Raw genomic sequence first — 20,222 nt, forward strand, 5'->3', positions numbered from 1 at the left:
TACTTTTTCATAATTATAACTCGGATAAACATCTAACAGCACCAGCTTGAATTCTAACGTGTAATTTTCATACTTTTACCCGCAATTCAGTAAAATTTGTTTGGCTAAAATCGGTAGTTCCATGCTACCAAAACACTTTGTTTAATATGATAAGTGATAAAAACTCTTTAATTTTTTTTAAACTTCATCATACGGTTTGAATGATTTGACAAATTTCTTCAGATGTGGAAATTTAAAAATGTCAGATGTGGACATTAAGGGTTTAAAACTCTAAACGCTCTCTGCTGTTCTCACTTATGGGATTCAAATTAAGGCCTCCAAGTCCAGCAGTTTGTGAATATGTCTTAATGTAATGTTGCTGTCACGCAGACTGTAGTCAGGGGCTTGTCCAGCTGAGCGGCCTATGTGGACATTAAATGAGTGAGCGGCCCACACACGCCTGTAAATTAAAGCCCCACGGTCACGCGTTTTTGTCCAGCAGATGGTGCTGTGGCTCTGAGCCAATGCGTGTTGTTCATTATTCAAATCCCCTTCCTAAAGCAGGACGAGGGACACGGGCCTGTGTTCTGGCCTGGGAATGTTAGGAATAAGGGTTTCTACACATGTACATGATTTTTAGAAAGCATTTCGTTTTCTTCTCTGATGAACAAAGCCTTTAGTTAGGCAGACTTAACAGGATGAAAACTGGCCCATCAATTCTCCGTGGTGGATTTATAGCACCGACCACCGTTGACTGAGTTCTGTGGGCGGATTAAGCAGATGTCGGCTGAGGGGTGGAGAGGTGAACAGATGGATGGATAAATGGGAGAATGTGTGAATGTACAGTGTGATTCTTCATATTTCTGCAGCCTATAGCCCCATTCTGACCTTTGTGGTGTTTCGTATATGTGTATGTATGAACTCATCCCCATGAAACCCCAGTGAAGGATGAGGATGCGCGTGCACGCGCGGCTCCTCCCACTCCTCTAGACAGCGGGAGCGCGCCTCCGTCCTCCGGCCGCGCTGCTGGAGAGAGAACCGGGCTGCCGCTGGCTGGCGCTGAGGCGAGGAGGATAAACACTATGAGCTCCAGAAAGGGTACACAAAACGCTCTTCCTCTTTGAATTCAAGCAGCCTTTCAGATGGTTTCGGCGGGGGTTCTTAAAACCCCTTGTTCAACAAGGCTGTCGTGCTGCGTGACCTTTTTTTCTGTGCGTTGATGAACGATGCTTTCCCCGGTCAGTCAGTCAGCTAGCTCATCGAGCTCTTCCTTCTGTTTCCCTCTGTTTTCCCTCTTTTCTCTGTCCTCCCTCCCCCCGGGTCCTGCCGTCTTTCTCCTGCGCGCTGCTGCTGCTGCTTTCTCCAGTGATGGCTATCCAGGCTCGGAAGAGGAGGCCGAAGGGGAAGAAAGATAAGACGGCTCACCACCGAAGGTAGGCAGGGGCGTGGGTCGGGTCGGGTCGGGGCAGTCCTCCTCAGAGTACTCTGTCTCTGTGAGTGGGTTTGTGTCCGTGTGGCTAGCGTAACGTTAGCCGCTCTCAAAACAAACAAACAAGCCACACACGACCGTTACTGTCGTTACCGTTGACAGCCCCGCGGCGAGTGGACGGAAAGGAGGTCGCTGTGTGTCCGTAGTCGCCTAAAAACCACATACACAGACACATATACGCTTACAAACAGTGAGCTTTTTGTGGCCACTTTGGCAAAATGAGGCTCAAACGGAAACGGTAGTTAACGTAGTTGGTTAGTTAGCCGTTAAACGGTGCTGTTTCACAGTTCAAGCTGGCGAGCGAGTCGCGAGTTGCTAATGGCAACGGCTCGAGTGGAAGCGTCGCTCCGTTTTTGCCTCGCCGTGCTCGAGTTTACATGGACCACATTCATGGCAGTGGCGTTATGTAAGTGCACAAAGAGAGTTAAATATAAGAACCAAGCGTGTGGGGGGGCGGTTGTGCTGTACGAAAGGCTGGTGGTGGGGGGAGACGTGACAGATGTGGAGCAGATACATTGGCGCGAAGCTAGCGTATGGTTTGGGGTACGATGGTGTTGGGGCTTTTGGTTGTGTGGATCGTAACCAGAGCCGGTGTTTGGGCAGTAATGTGGAGTGAAGTGCAGCGGCGGGATCGTAAGCGGTTTGCTGTGATATGAGTGACTGCGGCGGCTTCATGGCGCGATGCGATTGGAGCGACGTCAGCGGCAACAGTTTGGTGATTCCCGGGATGTATTCACGATCAGGCTGAGGAATGTGCTGGAAAAACCAGCCGCTGTATAAGCCAGTGTAGGGCTTCCCTAGACATCTCACACTGTTAGCCTGTCAGGATGGGACACTATATACAGTGCATTGCATGGGCACTCTTAAACACAGGTCACAGGGATGGGTGATGTGGCAGAAATATTGCATCACGATACTTGACTGATGTATTCATGATAAATACAACAGTGTTTAATTTCTCTGAGGTTTGATACTCTGGAACGGACAATACCAGTGCTGTAACGATGCACAGTTTCAGGTTCGATTCTGAGGTCAAGATTTGACTTAATTTTCGTGAGGATCTTTCGTGAGACCATGTGTTGATTATGCACAGCTGTAATCATATACCACGCTGGACCCAGTTTCCCTAAAGCATCTTAGTGTTAAGATCTTCTTATCTGGTAGAGGGAGTGTGCAAATGTTGCTCGCTCTGTCAGTTAAGAATAATCTTTGTCCTAAGATGCTTCTGGTGAACCCAGTCCAGATTGATTTGGCTTTTTGAACAAAAGTGGTGTGTCCTTGTGCAAAGTAGTGATATTATAAAACAGTGCAGCTGAGCTCTGAACAATACTAAAATAGATAGGATGCAGCCAGATCATGATTTTGATTGCTGACGTCATGAGAGAAAAAGCAGGAAAACGTGCTGTGCTAAATCTAATTAAACAGGACTAACTGTACTCTTGTTTTAATAAAACGTGCACTTAGTCATGCAGCTGGCCCACCCCTTTGTCATGTGCTGCTACATATGAATGTCTTTATATTATGGATTCACCTGTTATGCAGATAATGAAAATGAACGATCTGATAATGCATGTGGGACATTTTGCTCCAAGAATCTAGATTTTTAACCCATCCTGATTTCTAGGCAGTAGGCTTGTGAGGTCAGGATGTATTGCAACACTCACTTTTTTGGTGTTCACAGCACCATCCAGATACACTCCACTCATTTCTCGACAGCAGCTATAATGGATTACAGTGTCTTCTCAGAACCAAAGGCAATTGGAAAGGAGACCACAAATAAAATCACCTCCTCATATACCAAGAACACAAGTTCCACATCCTATAAGATCACACTATTGCTTGTAATTAATACTGCTTTGTCCTGAAACCAGACAGAGGATCCATCTATATCATAATATAGCTTGGTAGGTCCATCTATAGCATCACTTTTCTCAACACACTTGTGCAAAATTGGGATAGGGGCCAGAGGGAACATGTTCTTCCTGACTTTTTGCTATTATGCAAAATAAATCTGGGGCTCTTGGGATCATTTGCACAAAAAGTGTACGACCTTTATTTTTGATGACATTTTTTGAGAGTGTTTTCTCTGTAAAATCTCCAGGATTATCACGCTGTCACTAGGCTAAAACAGAGTGGCTGTGTGAGTGAAGATGCATCACATGCAAACAGAAACAGTCTCTGTCACTGTGCAGCAGAGCTCAGCTAGCCTAACAGCTATCTATTATTTTTATCAGTGTTACGCAATTAGTGTCTATTTATTCTACAAAATGTGCACGTTTAGAGCACTGGTAGTCATTGTTTTGTTTAATTATAGTCATGCATATAGCAATGTCGTGTTCTTTTGAGCATTTGGTAGCGGTTGCCTGAATTAATTTGTTTTGGAGAATCAAAAAAAGAACACAAAAACTCAAAATTCAAGACTTGCTGTTTATGCAGCTTAGTTTCTGTATGTGGACTGTTTAAACTAAAGTAAATGTTATGTTTAGAAACTTTAACAATGTTTTAGACAGTACTTCAAACTCTTTTATTTAAAAAAGGAAGGAAAATTCAGATTTGCATCATATGTGCCCTTTAAATGCACCAGAATTCATATATTAACCACTGACCTATCCGGCCCTTAATTTATTATTAAATTGTTTGAGACACTTATGTACTATAATCATTGACTGACATGAACCATTATATTCATTTATAGTCTTTTCCTCCTGCCGCATTTATTATTATCAAAGTATTTGTTCTAAAATCTTTATCTGAACATTCAGATCAGACAAATAATTCATTGTATTTCAGTCTATTTAAGTGACAAACAATGAAACAAACCTGCCACTGTAAAGGAAGAGAAACAGACATATTGTATATGTATCAGATAATTCTTTTAAATGATCTTTGTTAATAATATTTTTAATAATTTAATATTTTTAATAATATTGAATTACAAGTCATTAGATATATGACAATATGATAACTGTTAACTGCAGGTTTACTTGTCAGACAAAAATTTACACCCCTGCTTAACATCTAAAGTAGATTTTAAAGTGTATATGGTCTCTGCTCTGCAGTCCATGTAAAATGGCTGATTTTCAGAATAAGAGAAGCCCAGTGTGGGCTTCCAGTAAATTCTGCCCAGGCTGAAGACCTTGTTTCCTCTGGTGGGAAGCCAGTGCTTTGGGAAACAGGATTTTCTAACATGTCTCTTATCCAAAGCAAGCTCTCAGATGCTGAAATCAAATTTTGATGGAATGTTACACACACTGACATGGCCGGTGCTGTGAAGTAACCCCAGAGCAGCTTTCAGAAGTCTGAAGAGTGTTATGAGATCCTGTGAATGCAAAGTTCAGAGACCTTCAGCATGTGAATGGTCCCTTTAGCCTTGTAAAAAGGGCAGTAACTTATGAACTGGGGGTTCTCAGGAAAATTGGGATTAATGTTCTGTGTGTCCTTCATTTTATAAGGACCTTTCTCCTGTGTTTGCCTAACATGCAGTGATCATTTGATCTTAACCCCCTTTCCTGCCTCTCATTGACTGCATGCGTGCCTCTGTCCCTCATGGCCTCATACACTCTTTAAATGACACATGAATTGGCCACTCCCTGCTTGACAACGTGGTTCTTCTAAGCTTACAGCCACAACAAAGTGTGAATGAGAAGAATAGAGAAACGTCTCTGTTCCCTGCAACAGCACAACACACACACGCAGGGTGTGGTGCAGTTGTGTAGAGAGAGAGAGAGAGATCTTGTGTTTTTTTTTGATTGAGGGAGAGACTAAAGATTCAGAATTCAGAGACCACCCTTTATTTATTTAATTTTCAGTCAAAACAGCCATTAAGTCAAAGTTTTCAGTGGATATTTCTGAGGAGATTTTATGTAAGAAAATCCACTTGCATAAGGAAGAGGAAGGTAAAATGAAACAAGATTTTTCAAAACTGTTCAAAAATTGTAAAAAAAGTTCAAAAAACGATTGATCCATAAATTGGGACTTTTAACAACAGTGCAAGACCTGGTAGACCACCAAAACTGTTACAATCAAATAAATAGTACTTAAAGCTTTCATCTTTGAGAGAGAGGAGAAAATCAAGCTTCACTCTTACTTCAGATCAGAAAAAATCCACAGATGTTTCTGTCCGTCCTTCCACTGTGAGAAGACAACAAAACACTGTGAGTCTGAAGAGTGTGTAGCTGTCAAGATGCCCTGTATTAAATAAAGAAAGCAGGCAAAAAAGAAAAAAAACTAGCACTTGAACACTGAAACTGAACATCATGAGATTTTATGGACTGATGAGTCCATATTTGGATTATTTGGATTTTGAGAAGCAGGAAATGCAACCAACTTCTAAGACTGAACTTTCAGATGTGGAAGACAGCTCTGCAGATTTCTGTGAAAAACTGAAAGCAAGTCTCCAGAAAGAATGGAAGTTGTAATAAAGAGTGTACATGTTGAATAGTAAAGAAATTGGTATTACATTTAGTTATTGAGCTTCTGTGTAGTTCTCTGTTGAATAACTTGTATTTAAAGGGGAATTTCACAATTTTTTTTCGAAGTTTCTGCATATCTAAATCATTAACATGTAAACAAAGTCATTCAGTGTAGTTTGCTAAGTCAGAGTTATTTACAGTGTCGGTGATAGGAACCGAAAGTCTGAAGTTTTAATCCCTCTAAAAGCTCCCTCACAGAAATGATTGCCTGAAATGATTATGAAGATGCTGCTTGATACCAGAGACATTGTTTTGCGTTAGTTTTGAGAGTAGCTTTTGGCCTAAATCTTTTGCAAACAGCATCTAAAGACAAACTTTTTTTTCTGATTTACCACTATTATCAACATTACATACAAAAAACTGAGAAGACATGTAGGTTCACTGGTGGTTTTGGATAGAAATAGAGTGACTGTATTTATGTTGTAGACCCCTGGTTCCTACAGCCACTGTAAAATAAGCCGGTCAGTTTCTCTACAACAAACTATTTTTCTCAAAACCGTTTTGAATAACTTTATTTAATTCTCAGGCTTTGAATTAGACACCTTGAAAAATCTGAAATTCTCCTTTAATGGCTGCTTTGACAGAAAATTAAATAAAGGAACTGCTCAGTACTGTATAATGATGGCCGGAAGACATTACTGTATAATGATGGCCGGAAGACGTGTTAAGAGAAGTGCTCTATGTAGAGCAGCATGTGACAGCTCCGAATGTGTATCTGATTCTGTGCTATTTGGTTCATGCCATCAGATTTCCTGCCTCGACTGTATTGACTGTGTGAGTGCTGGTGTGAAACTCTGCCCTGGCTGGAGGGAGTGTTCTTGATGTTCATTTTACTTTTATGTTGCGTCTGTTTGTGTGTGCGTGCTTTCTTTCTCTCTCTCTCTTTCACATACACATGCAAACACACACGCGTACAGCTGGATGACTGATAAGATGGGACTAAAGGCAGTAGCTTCTCCGCGGGCCTGCCTGCATTCTGATCTCTTTTTTTTAGATTTCTATTGTCGTTTAAATCTTGACTTGCATTGTTAGCGTTAAGCTGGTGTGCTGCAGGTGTAGCAAATGTGTGTCTGTGTATAGCCCACGTACACAGAGTGCTGTGATTATCCCCTGTGTGATATCTGTCTATTTGGATGACAGGCACGCATCAAAGTGTAAACTGTATTGATTTTTGTCTTGCATTTCTGTAGCTGGGAGATATAGATAGTGACACAGCACATAGGGGAGAGGAAATGTGTTTAAAAGACCCATTGAACAGAACTGGGATGAATGATATGGCCTAAAGCTTGTATTAATAATGTGCTGAGTTTTTGATGATACTAACTGAGCTACGCAACACAGTGAAGAACATTAGATCTCCAACAACAGATTCATTGACTCTCTATATGATTGTGGTCTGATCTGTTGGAGATTAATTGTGTTCATCTCTCACGTACTGATAACCGACAGAGCGTGGAGCTGATACGGTTATGGAATTTAGGTCAATATGATGCAATGCAGCGTTGAAGGCAGAGAATAGAGATTATATAGACGATGTCAGTGTGTTGTGATTCATGACAAAATGATAGATTGCAAAAAGGATATAAAGGAATAGGATATTTTGAAAATAGGATGTTTCTCTTGTGCTTAGCACAGGGCTGCTAGATACTTCCAACTTTTAGATGGTTCTGGAATTCAAGGGGAAAAATGCTGATATTTCTCAATGAGTCTAAAGAGTTTTTAAAAGTAGTGAGATCATATTTCACGCCTGGTTATTTTCGTCATAATAAAACACTTTTACTAATGATTTACTACATTTATTATAGGGAGGCGTGATGAATCTGTATCAGCAGATGTTTGCTGAAAAAATATTGGCATCAGACAGATATTTAGACCCGACTAATATTTCACACTGATATTCGATGATGTATTTATTGTACTCTGGAAGAGCAAAATGTTTAGTTAATGCTAGGTTACTGTCCCTTTACAAATAAGTATTGCTTCCAATTTCTACATTTATGTTACATTAGCTCTGGTTGGATGCCTAAATGGATACAATGAAAGAAACATAAACCAGGAAGCACATAAAACCAAAATTCTCAAGGGCTTTCCATTTTAAGAGAAGATGTGCTGAGAAACAAAAGTAAATTAATTGCTAAAGATGTTTTTAAGTTAATTTAAAGTGTAAATTCAATTAAAGTTTAACATGTTTTTTTCCCACACAATTAATAATTACATTTACGTGCTGAAATTCTAATTGTTATTGCAAGCCAAGCTGTTTCAGCTTTTATTTCCTAGTTTCTTGATCTCAAGAATTCAGTTTGCACCTGCAAAAATAAATATTCCACTAGTAAATATAAAATTCGGACTAGTACAAATTTAATCATTACTTGTTAGCAATGAATTCTAACCAGTAAAATGTAATTTTCACATGTTAGAATCTCATCATGTCATATTACTCTTATTTCGATTACAAGCTAAATATACTTTCTATACACACTTTGATGCAAAAAGAAGAGGCCATTTTTAGTGCAGTGCCAGTTAAATCTGCCAATCTGAAATCCTGTTCAAGCAAGTCTTCTTCCTCCTTCAGCAGTTTCAAGATTTCCATGTAAATGAGATAAAAGTGCAGCAACGTCTCAGATCATGTGAGCAGTAAAATATGCCGATAATCTTTGATTATGAATGTGCAGACATGTTACTGTGACACTATGTGCTCTTACCATCATGGTAAATATGGCAGTGCAGTTTATAAATCTGGCCCATTGTGTAATTTATCCTTGAAAGAATTTAGCATTAGCTGTCATTTATCATGTGCAAATTGCTGGCTTGCTAAATTAGCTATATTTCTTGACCATCCTCAAGATTAAAGACCTTTTATATAGTAGCCTGTGCACTGCAACGAGACTTCACCAAGTGAACACTGTAAACCATGTGCCGTTAAGCAAACTAGGGCATTTAGCAGAATGCTGTCGCTGTTGTATGTAGCATTGGATTGATTGCAGCTGTTTGTGGAGGTAAATAACAATGTCCAAAACTGATGTACAAACATAACTGCTTCTTTATTTCTTGTTTGAATTAAATGACAACCCAGGTGGCTATTCAGTTCAACACTGAACTCTGTTGATGTATCTGTAGCTTCATCACCAACAGACTAATTTCCTGTCTGGTGGATGGGATTGCACTAAGCACAACGTGTAATGAAGATCAGTGTCATAAGAGCTAGAAGTGGGAGGGGATGGAGATGTACAAATATCAGACAGATGAGGGAAAAGGAAAATGAAAAGAAAGACACTTTGAGAGAAAGGGAAAAGGAAGACTGTGAGAGGAAAGACAAGGGTAAGAGAGTGTGTAGCATTAGCTTCTCTGTCTTGATCATTCACTGAGGGAGATCTCCCACTTGTCTTCTCCTCAAAGCGTGTCGATTTATCTAAATGTTGCTTTCTGTTAATCATTGTCTGCGTGCTAATGTAAGCTGGTAGCCTGGTTTTCCTGGCTTTTCCACCCACTCTCTTTAGGCATTTTACTAAGATTAGAAACAACAGTTGGGTGGCACCCATGCCAGTCAGGGTGCCAGGGAAAACAGCAGCAGGAGGGAAACCCACTGTGTCCTAAGTGTGATTGCCCGACAGTGTTTCCAAGCACATCCACAGATAGTTCCTTGGGGAAGTGAAGCGCTAATGAACCTGAACGACTAACCACAGACTGCACATGAGGGATCCACCAAATGATTAATTTAGTAATTGACTAATCTGTTTTTATGCCTTTTCATTTTTACAGTGTTAATAATTTATGTTTTGATTTAGATATGTTGATTCCATTTAATTAAGTATTAATAATTTGTGTACAATACCTCTGTAAAGCTTTACCACTATATTCACAAAATAGTGTACTGACAGTTTTATGTGGCAGGGTTTTTTGGGGCTCTTTACAAAGAAGCTGGGATGCAGTCGCTCTAAATTAAGTTTATTAAGTTTATTATTTATTCTAGTATTGTGTTTATTCAGTGCATTTAATTTTTTATCATTAGAAAGAAGTTCATAGTATTGTCAGGACATCTGCAGTGTTGACATAGCAGCAAAAATACAGTTTACATCCAGGGCTCATAGGCCTAGTTCTGACAAGTTCACAGTTGCAACTCAGTTTGTAAAATATCAAAATTTTCAAAATCTTAAAAACAAATCTAAAAAGTCTAACTAAATTTACTTTTGCTGTCTGGCAAAAGCAATGAAACACTGCTTTCACAAAGTACAAGTACAAGTGCAAGTACACACAAACATCAAATCCATAGACATTACTGATTGTCAACAAGGCACTAGTGCAATCAGTTGAAAACACATCTAAAATGCTAATGAATGGGTGCTTAACGAAGAAAACAAATATACATATAAAACCGCATGTAAATAAAATCCTTGCAAAACTGAGTGTCAAAGGAAGAAGTACAAAGAAGTACAAATGCACTGTATCTTCCTTGGCCAAACAGCGTGAGACAGACCATGTCTATCATTCTCCAAATCTTGTGAAAAAATGGTGTACCGCTATGAGGCGGCTACAATTCTGCAAAAAAAGAGAGCGTTTTGCTTTTACAGTGTTGAGATATTTTCATTCGTCTTGATTATCAAAGTGCCTCAGATGTGGCTGTACCATTTGTCTGGCTTGTCTTATTGTCATACGCTGGCTTACTCATCTTTTTCTTATTCTTCCTTTGCTTGAACACTTACTCTCCACCTGCACTCCTCCTCTGGTCTCAGCCAGATTTCTGGTTTTCATTTCACTAGATAAAATAAAGTCTCTTTTATACTAAAACTGCATTACAGTTTATTAATTGTTTGATTGCACCTTTAGAACTGTGTATAAAATTGTGTTTTAGTACTTAAACCATGTCGATCATAGTTTCAAACTGGCTGTTCTGTCATCAGGGCTAGACAATAGGGACAAAATACTGTATTGCTACAGATGATATTGCTTCCATTATCTTAAAATATAATAAAAATATAATAAAACAAATCGATGAACCCATTGAAATTGAAATTGAGGTTTGAATTAAGTGCCTTGATTCATCAAAACATCCACAGATAGGGGTTGAGCGTTACATAAAAATGTAATTTGTTAGAGGGCTCCATTGCATTTTGCAGCCTGCAATGTCGGAATTGCAAAGCCTGCTATTGCACTAACTTTAGTAACAATTAACAAACAATATATTGTGCAGACATACCTGACAGCGAGGTAGCCAGTTTGTGAATGAGACCACAAGTCACACTGTCCTCTCAGAACGGTCAATTTGTGGACCTAGTGTCTTTCTAGACGAATGATATGCAGAATATGAACATTCTCGGTAGATTTTCTGTAATATCACTGGCATAGACCAATCGTCACAGCCGTAATCAGATGCACTTTCAAGTCTTGTATGCTTGTGTACAACCCTGAGTTAATTTTATTTATCATTATTTTGTAACAGCCAAGCGTGTCCAGGATTTGTATTCTACATTATTGCTCTCTGTATAAAGTATAATTTTAAAGGACTGCACATCACATAGGTTGTTACCATGACAGAAGCTATTTCACTCTTATTTAAGACAAATAAGGACAGGAAAGGAAAATAACAGTGTACAGTAGTGTGTTGCACCACAAGGATGCTCTAAACATGCTGTTGTCTTTTATGTGCTATTGTCATCTAAACAACATGTAGCTCACCTTCAAAATATTTATTTTCACAAATCTAATGATCAAAGTGTTTAAGATACAGCAGGGTCCAAAAATCTGAGACCGTTATAGTAGAAATGTTTTTCATTAGTTTGTATTATCAGCATAACAGTCTGAATGAAATTTTAACATAAATTTCAGAATTTCTCAGTATTTGGTATGGCCCTCTTTTGCTTTAAGGACTCCACAGGTTTGTGCTTATGCCTTTGATAGGTTAACCAAATTCACCTGATTAATCTGAACAAGAAAGGAATAAGACTAAAAATATCTTCTGTATAAAGGCTTTACCATGGCCATTGTCACAAATTTGCTTAAATTTGAGTTGTGACCTAGAAGTAGTGCAGAATTATAAATATTTATTTTTTATTTTACTTCTAATTTTAAAATGTTTGTCTGCCACGTTTTTTATTTCTTCTTCTTCTTCTTGTTGTTCTTCTTCTTCTTCTTCTTCCTCCTCCTCCTCCTCAGAGACACAGAGTATATGCTTCTCAATCAATTCATGTTTTAATGCCCTTCTTCCTCCTAGTTTAGAAGTTATAATGTAGTAAGACTGTTGTGACACACCTGTTTGTTTTTTTTTCACTCCTTTTTATGATTCTTTTTCATTTATCCTTTTTCCTTTAGAAACCAGATGGTTTTCATATTCATTGAATTTTCAGTAAGAAGCCATTAAATTTAGTTAAAAAAAACTGAACGTCTGACTCAAAGCACATGACTGCATTTTATACTCATACTGCCAACCCTAACTCTAAACATCCTCCATCTTACCAGTCAAACCCACAGATTTTCATTTAAAGCTAGAGCCATCAAACTTCACAGAAATATTCAGTTAGATCCTTATACAGCTCTGAATTAGTTTCTCATGTTTTTCACAGCTTCATTTAATGTCTTGGTGGTAAAGGACACGTCTGTGCTGACACGGGTCTAAAGCGTTTTCAAGGCTTCTGACAAAGTCACTTATAATATGAAGTAGTACTGATATAGAGTTCATATTTTTCTGTCACAAGTCTGTATGTGGGGTAGGATTTGTGCAGTGGGCTGGATTTGTGTGAGAAGATACAGCTTCCTCTTTGTCAGTATACTTGTAATGGTCATAATGGTGGGATTTGCAATTGTGATTCTTTAGTCAACTTGTTACTAAAAATAATATTGTTTGTGACCTCTGTGGTAGTTAATAGGCTTTAAAGAATACCCTCTCACTCCTGCATAAGAGATATTTTTTGAGCCAAAATGAATTATTTGGTAATTCAAAATGCACTATAAGCACACTACTATCACAGCAAGACATGTACGTATTATGTACTTTGATGGCTCTTCATGGAATATAAAGTAAATGTTAAAAGTAAGTAAGTTGCAAACAACTTTCTGTTCTTGCACACAATTTCTAACATACATAGAATTGAATGTATGACAGTGAATCATAATATATGATTGTTCACAATTATTATCATGGTAGATTTGTCCAGTTTGCTGAGCCTTAAGCTTTGCTGTTTGAGCTTTACTAGAGGCCCTGGCTGCTTCATGGAACTATATGTAAGATTAAAGTATGATCAGTTGGTAGGTTGGTAATGCTGGGCAAACTTAACAATTGCATCAGTAGATCAACATTTAAGCAATTCAGACACAATTAGCAAACATATGCACCTCCGCACTAACATAAACTTATCAGTTTGATACTGGACAGACCATATGAGCTGATTAATTTGTGAATCTGATAACATAAAAAGCAATAGTTAGATGTGGTTTTGAATCATCTAGAACTTGACACTTTTTCTGAAGTGTCATATGGTGTAAATCACATTTCATGTTGTGAAATTATTAGTGCTGTTTCTGACTTTGTTCAGTCGATTCCAAATCACAATTCAGAATATTTGTAGCTCACAGCAGGCAGAATAGATTTGAATTAGTGGCATACCCAAATATAAACCAGTTAATTTCATCTTTGAACCCTGTTTTGTGTTTGTTGTAGATGAAGTCATGTCTCTTTTTGTCCCCTGAAAAATTATGTCACGTTTGGTCATAATTTTCTAAATATTCATGAATGTTGCCAGTGCTTAAAGAACATTGAACTGCATGTTTCATTGCAAAGACAGTGTAAATAGTCCTGTTTAATTGGATTAAGAGGAGGGCAGTGTATGAAACATTAAATAAAAATCATGGTATTGATCATTTTGATAGTATTTTCAAATGTGGCAGTATTGCGGCTTTTTTCTGTTTCAACTCATCAAACCTCAAAAGAATTAAATATTGCGATACACACTATGTATCATGAAAATGTCTTGAAGAATCGTCATATAATACGTTTGCCATATCGCCCACACCTACTATAAAGTAGTTCCAGTTGTATTGCCTACAACTAATGTAACAACTTAGTTAAAGTAGGTTACTTTTCAGTGTAATAACAATTTAATTTCACTGTTAATCTGAGTCAGCTTTACATAATAATGGGTCTGTAACAGCATGCTTTATCAACCCTTTATGCTAACTTTCATCTTTTTCCACATATTTAAGCACGCACTCAAACAAACCCAGGTTATTGTTTTGGTCTGTAATGGCTGGCAGTAATACACAGAGAGATGAACATTGCTCACTGCTGCCACCTGTTGGAGAATGACCTCTGGCTGGAAAACAAGAAGAACCACAAGGACTCCATTCTTTTCCTCCCCCTCTGTCTGTGTTCTCTGTGCTGTAGGGATTTGTGTGATATTTGGAGAAGATCCTGGAACGCTATGGGCCTGAGGCTTGTGTTTTGGTGTTTCAGAGTGAACAAGCCTTGTATTCTGCAGGCACTGTGAGCAGCATGACCACAGTCACAGATCATATCTGTAGCTCTGCTTTAATTTGTGCAGCAGTACAAACTTACGTGCTATTATTTAAGACGAATGAAAGAGGCTTGAAGATGCTGACATTAAAGAAAAATGAGAAGCACTGCAAGGAAAATGTGCAAGCACTTACAGCAAGCAAGGCAGCGAGTTACAACTGCTAGCACTGCTGTCAAGAGAAACCCTTGTACCTCCAAAATGACCTGGCAGAGGTTTTAGGCTAATTAGGGTTTCTTGGAGTTGATTTATAGATCTCTGAGGGGCAAAATGGTCCCAGAGCATGATGTGGAGGTTAAGGCTGTAGATGCAAAGGTGACAAGATTAAAGTGGCTAGCAGCTTTGCAGGCATTGTTACTATTGTAATATTAATCATTGCTTGGGTGAATCTAGTCATATAACTCATGTTTGTAACAATGCGTTGTGACATCGCAGTGCTTAACTGTGACAATGTGCAGCATGGAGAGAAGTGGTAATGCTGTTATGATAATGGTGCAATGCTGGATGGGTTTAAATCAGCCCTTGATGCAATATGATTCACAATACTGGGTTATATATTCTTAAATTAATAGCATAAGGCCTTATAAATGCTTTATAATTCATCTGCATTGTTTGAACACAAAGGTTTGAACACACAAGTTGTGCCATAACATAATTATAGTCCTCTTTTTTCTTCATTTATTTTGTTCAGAATAATTTGGGAATATAGACCCCAGTATTTTAAATCATATTAAATTGTGCGCTGAGACACACCTCATAACTCAGCCTATAAATGGAAAACCATCCAGCATGGAATGCATAGATGTGTAAAGCATCAGACACATAAACATCTGATAAACAATCTCAAATTTCTGCCGTTCAGTTTGATAATTTTGATATTGGTGTGTGGTATTTTGTTATTTTGTGTTTTTTAAAATACATCGAATACACAAATGTTCCTAGAGAAGCATTGTATACAGTGCATTTATTTTCAGGAACTATGATATTTAACAAGACCAAACCTAATGACTGATGTTTACAATTTCAAATTTCAAAAAATGATGCCACACTTCATTAAACATTGTTATAGTTGTTTATAATTGTGTATAACATTTGAAAATCGAAGCATGTGAATCAGCACAATCAGATCAGTAGATAAACCCCTAGTATGCATGTATTCTTCCATGACCATGTTAGTAGGTTAATCAATATCTGCGGCGCTAGGGCATCAGGGGTCAGGAAGCTTAGCTCTTATCCTCAGCTTCATCATAAAGGTGTAGTCAGATGTGTTGTTGCCTGTGTATTAGAGCTGCGGTCAAAGTATTGGCACTGCAATATATCATGGATAAATATGGATACCTGTGTATTGATACGGTATTTCTGAAGTTACTTTTACACAGTATGCACAAGTGAAACTGATCCTGCATTCAAACCTGAGCGTGTGATATTTGCATCATCTAGCGCATGCAAATTGGATGCAATAGTCAGGGTTTACTCTTCATTTATTTATATAAAAACTCAGCACAGAGTGCTGCTAATTTACTGTTTCTCATGTGCTGTTCTGTCTGTGAATAAAGTATCTTTTACAAACTGTTCATAAGGCATTAATGCTACCTGTTAGTTGGGTACTCGAGTTAGTTTCACTTTCACAGAGGTAGTTTAGTTGGCTGCATTAGGGAGTCGTTAGTTTGTAGACTGCATGATGTACCATTTTGGTTACATCTTTATAGCGCTGCTTCGCATTGTAGTGTTGTTGTGATCAGATTACTCAAACCATATTTGAAAGTGGGCAGAGACAGATTTTGACCACATTCGACACAAGTGTAAATGGAAAGCGTTTCCTGTGTACAGTTTCCGCGTACAGTTAGATGGTTATGCGTCTTCTGAGTTCTGACTAGCAGGTGAAAGGAAATGCAAGGTGGAGGATACATGAGGCTGGAGTCATCCCGAAACCGAGTGCTTTCTTGAAAGGCAGAGCTTGTCCACTCTTATCATAACAGGGGAAAAAAGTAAACAGAAATAAAATGGAAACTGCATATGTGTTGGTGTGCTTCTTGTGCTGGAAAATAACAACTGATCTCATTTAGTCACACTAGGGATGCATTTTAGTGAAGTGTGTAAATGGAATCTAAAGTAAATACAGATGCATCTGTTATTTTGCTGTGTATTGTTGTGTAGTGATACTAATATCGTGTAATGAAGTTGCTGTTAATTTACAGCCCTACTGTGTATGTATAGTAACCACACACTGAATGTTACCAGTGTGCGCTCAATCCTACAGCAACAATCAAATAATTGCATATGCACTGTATGTAAAATGACTGTAAGCCATTTTATGAATTAAAGGGTCATCATGATAGGTCATGTCAAGCAGATGGTAGGTTATGAATAATAATGATCAAAGCCTCGTGCTGCCTGCAGAAGAGCTGGAGGCTTCATCTTGTGCCTTTTGTTTTGAGGTCTCTTATCTTAACTTCACTGATTATGATGCCTGACACTGCTGCCAAGAGAGGTCACCATCAGATCTGACCTTTTGAAACCCTGCAAGTGTGTGCCAAATTAAGCTCTTGCTGAACCCAGTCTGGAGAAAGGAGAAAACTCTCCTTCTTTATGCCTTATTTATAAAGGAAATGCTTCAGAACATGTATTTGCTTTTTTTTGTTCAGTTATTTTTTCTAGCTCTGCTATAATTTATAACACAGTAGAAATCATTGATTCCATACCCAAGAGCTTTGGGTATTGCTGTGGCGTCTTCCTTGATTTCTGGTGCCTCTGTTATATGTATTGTCACCAAAATGAATGACCCAGTCAGCACATATGTGCTTCACTTTGTAGTCTGTTTCTGTTTTGAGTTTGCAGTATTGTTTCCTGATTGCTTTGGTGAACACAGTGATTTGCTCTCCACGGGCTGCGAGGAAGTGCAGTGCCTAGTCAGGCCAGCAGAGAGCACACTCTGGGTGTTTGTGTAAGTGAGGTGCTGAAAACTCAGAGGACTTGCGGATTATTCTTTATTCTTTTTTAATTGCTTTGACTGAAATTGTAAAACTCTTTAAACTCCCAACTTCCAAAACAAAACTATAGTCTGCAGTAAGCTATAAACACTCCAGCTAACTCCTAATACTGGGCCTGGAATCAAAAACAGCTTGATGATTAGATACTCTAAACAGTTGTTTGTTTATGTATATAGGTTTGCAGTGACCATGTGTACATGAATGTATATTTATTAATTTGCATACTGCTGTGCAGTTGTCCTTTAATCTGCAGAGCAACATGAAAGTGAAAGAAGAGAGCAAGTTAGAGCGTGCTGCTGTTTTATTGTGTAAGAGGCTGTAGAAAGGTGAAGAGCACTAGAGAGTAGAGGCGTGATGAGGAGAAAGGCCTCCATGCAGAGGCTGTAATTGGTTAGAGATTGATGGGCTTGATGGATGCAGGTGTGTGTATGTGAGAGAGAGAGAGAGAAAGAGAATTGATGGTATTGACTGCTGTAGATGACTCAGCTTTGTTTGGGTGGAACACAAAGAAGCAGCTGGCTGACCAGGTTAAAGATCAGACACACACGCTTGCAGCTATCAATTATCTTAGACCCACATCACTTAACTAATGAAGTCATTTGAGCATTTTGTTGGAGAGTGTGAAAAACAGTGTTGCTTTGCATATAAACCCTTTCTGCTTCTGCTGCCTGGCTGCTCTTTATCACACACACACACACACACACACACTCTCAGTGGTCTTTCTGCCAATGTGAAAGCACAGACAGTAAGCAATATGAGTGCCAGCTGATGATCTTTGCACTGTTTCCCTCAGGACCATCACTATTTAGCTCAGAGTGTGTGTGTGTGTGTTAGAGGTCTGCACAGGCCTAAACCCGACCCATATCTGTGATTTTCAGACCCAGCCCAATCCGGACTGACTGGTCCTGATATATTTAAATCTGAACCCGATCCGTACCTGCTGGCATGCATAAAGAGAGATGGATTATCTCAGACAAGGTTTTACAGTGTTTTGCTTTATTTCTAATGCCTGGCCCGAATCCCAATATTTTATCAGGTTTATTTGCAGACCAACAGTCTGATTCTCGCTGACAGGCAGGTCCCAGCATGCTGTAAGGATGCTGAACTGTGGGAGGCGCTAAATCGCTGACCAGTAGCAGAACACACAGATACAACTGCATCTAGATGGCTCTCTCTCTCTGTTTCTCACTGTCTCTCTCTGTTTCTCACTGTCTCTCTCTGTTTCTTACTGTTTCTCTCTCTGTTTCTCACTGTCTCTCCCTGCCTCTCACTGTCTCTCTCTGTTTCATACTGTTTCTCTCTCTGTTTCTCACTGTCTCTCTCTGTTTCTTACTGTTTCTCACCATCTCTCTCTGTTTCTTACTGCTTCTCTCTCTGTTTCTTACTGCTTCTCTCTCTGTTTCTTACTGTTTCTCTCTCTGTTTCTCACTGTCTCTCCCTGTTTCTCACTGTCTCTCTGTTTCTTACTGTTTCTCTCTCTGTTTCTTACTGTTTCTCTCTCTGTTTCTCACTGTTTCTCTCTGTTTCTCACTGTCTCTCTCTGTTTCTTACTGTTTCTCTCTCTGTTTCTCACTGTCTCTCTCTGTTTCTTACTGTTTCTCTCTCTGTTTCTTACTGTTTCTCTCTCTGTTTCTCACTGTCTCTCTCTGTTTCTTACTGTTTCTCTCTGTGTTTCTCACTGTCTCTCCCTGTTTCTCACTGTCTCTGTTTCTCTCTCTTTCCCCCTGTCTGTCTGTCTGTCTGTCTGTCTCTCTCTCTCTCTCTCTCTCTTACTCTCTCTATCTCTCTCTTTCTCTCTCTCTCTCCAGCCCACTTAAAAAGGTGTTAGAACAGCATAAACGTTCACAGTGTACCAGGACCGCTAGATATATATTTATCACACCCACACAGTCACACACACACACACGCACACACACACAGTCACACACACGCACACACACACTTGCACACAGCAGTCTGTGGTTGTTTGAGAACCCCACGCTTTCTGTGACGTAGCAAACCATATACTGGAATAAACCGGCTCCATCACTATAGCAACTGTCTGATCTGTGATTAGCTAAGGAACAAGTGCACACCGAGCATAAGAAGAAACACACAAACTCACACGCCCACACACACTAAGCACTTCTGTAAGGGAGAGAAAAGGAGGTAAAGAACAGAGGAAATCAGATAGAGAAGTCCCAGATTGCCTGCCTCCCTCTCTCTATCTCTCTCTCTCTCTCCTCAGTTTTTGTATTTTTGGAGTCAGTATTAAGGCTGCTTTTCCATGGCCTACTTCCGCAGCTGCTGATGGTGAGAGGAGGTAAAATTCTATGAGACTCCCGTGAGCACATATATACACACACACATACACACACACACACACACACACACACACACACACACACACACACACACATATACAGACACACACACACACACACATAGTGGACAGACTTTTTAGCCTAACTGCCTTTTTTATTAAGCATCATCAGGCCATCATTACTGTTTGCACTGCACATTCTGCATATGCAGATGGGTCAGAAAATAAAGGGAAAAATAAGATGTATAATGAGTGCAAAATGCTTCCGGACAGGTGTACTGTATGATACAAACAATTAACAGTCTACCATTCTCAGAGGTATGTATAAAAGTGCTGAGCAGGTCCAGTTGACCTTAATTTTGGATCTAGGTAGGCAAGAAGAAAAGATATAAGTGACTTTAAATGAGGGTTCATTATTGCGGCATGGATGGCAGGAGCTTCAACTTCTATACTGGCTAGTGTATCAATAGCAGGTACTGCTACTAAAGT

The 20,222-nt window shown here is 39.1% G+C and overlaps 1 protein-coding gene across 4 annotated transcripts in view; it reads left to right on the forward strand.

Moving 5' to 3' along the window:
• The first annotated feature begins 988 nt into the window (after nucleotides 1-988).
• srpk2 (SRSF protein kinase 2) overlaps nucleotides 989-20,222 on the forward strand; it is a 63,660-nt gene continuing 44,426 nt past the window's right edge. For 3 of the 4 annotated variants that reach the window (XR_005007497.1, XR_005007498.1, XM_036576282.1), the window contains exons 1-2: nucleotides 1,062-1,077; nucleotides 1,346-1,412. Coding sequence is in view for 2 of the 4 variants with exons in the window: in XM_036576282.1 (XP_036432175.1) it covers nucleotides 1,062-1,077; nucleotides 1,346-1,412 (83 nt within the window). In the remaining 2 variants the exon portion in view is untranslated. Of the gene's footprint in view, nucleotides 1,078-1,345; nucleotides 1,413-20,222 lie in introns of all 4 variants that reach the window. The other variant, XM_036576283.1, reaches the window with a different exon arrangement.

This window comes from Colossoma macropomum, unplaced genomic scaffold, assembly GCF_904425465.1.
Source record: "Colossoma macropomum unplaced genomic scaffold, Colossoma_macropomum, whole genome shotgun sequence".
NCBI classification, from domain to species: domain Eukaryota; kingdom Metazoa; phylum Chordata; class Actinopteri; order Characiformes; family Serrasalmidae; genus Colossoma; species Colossoma macropomum.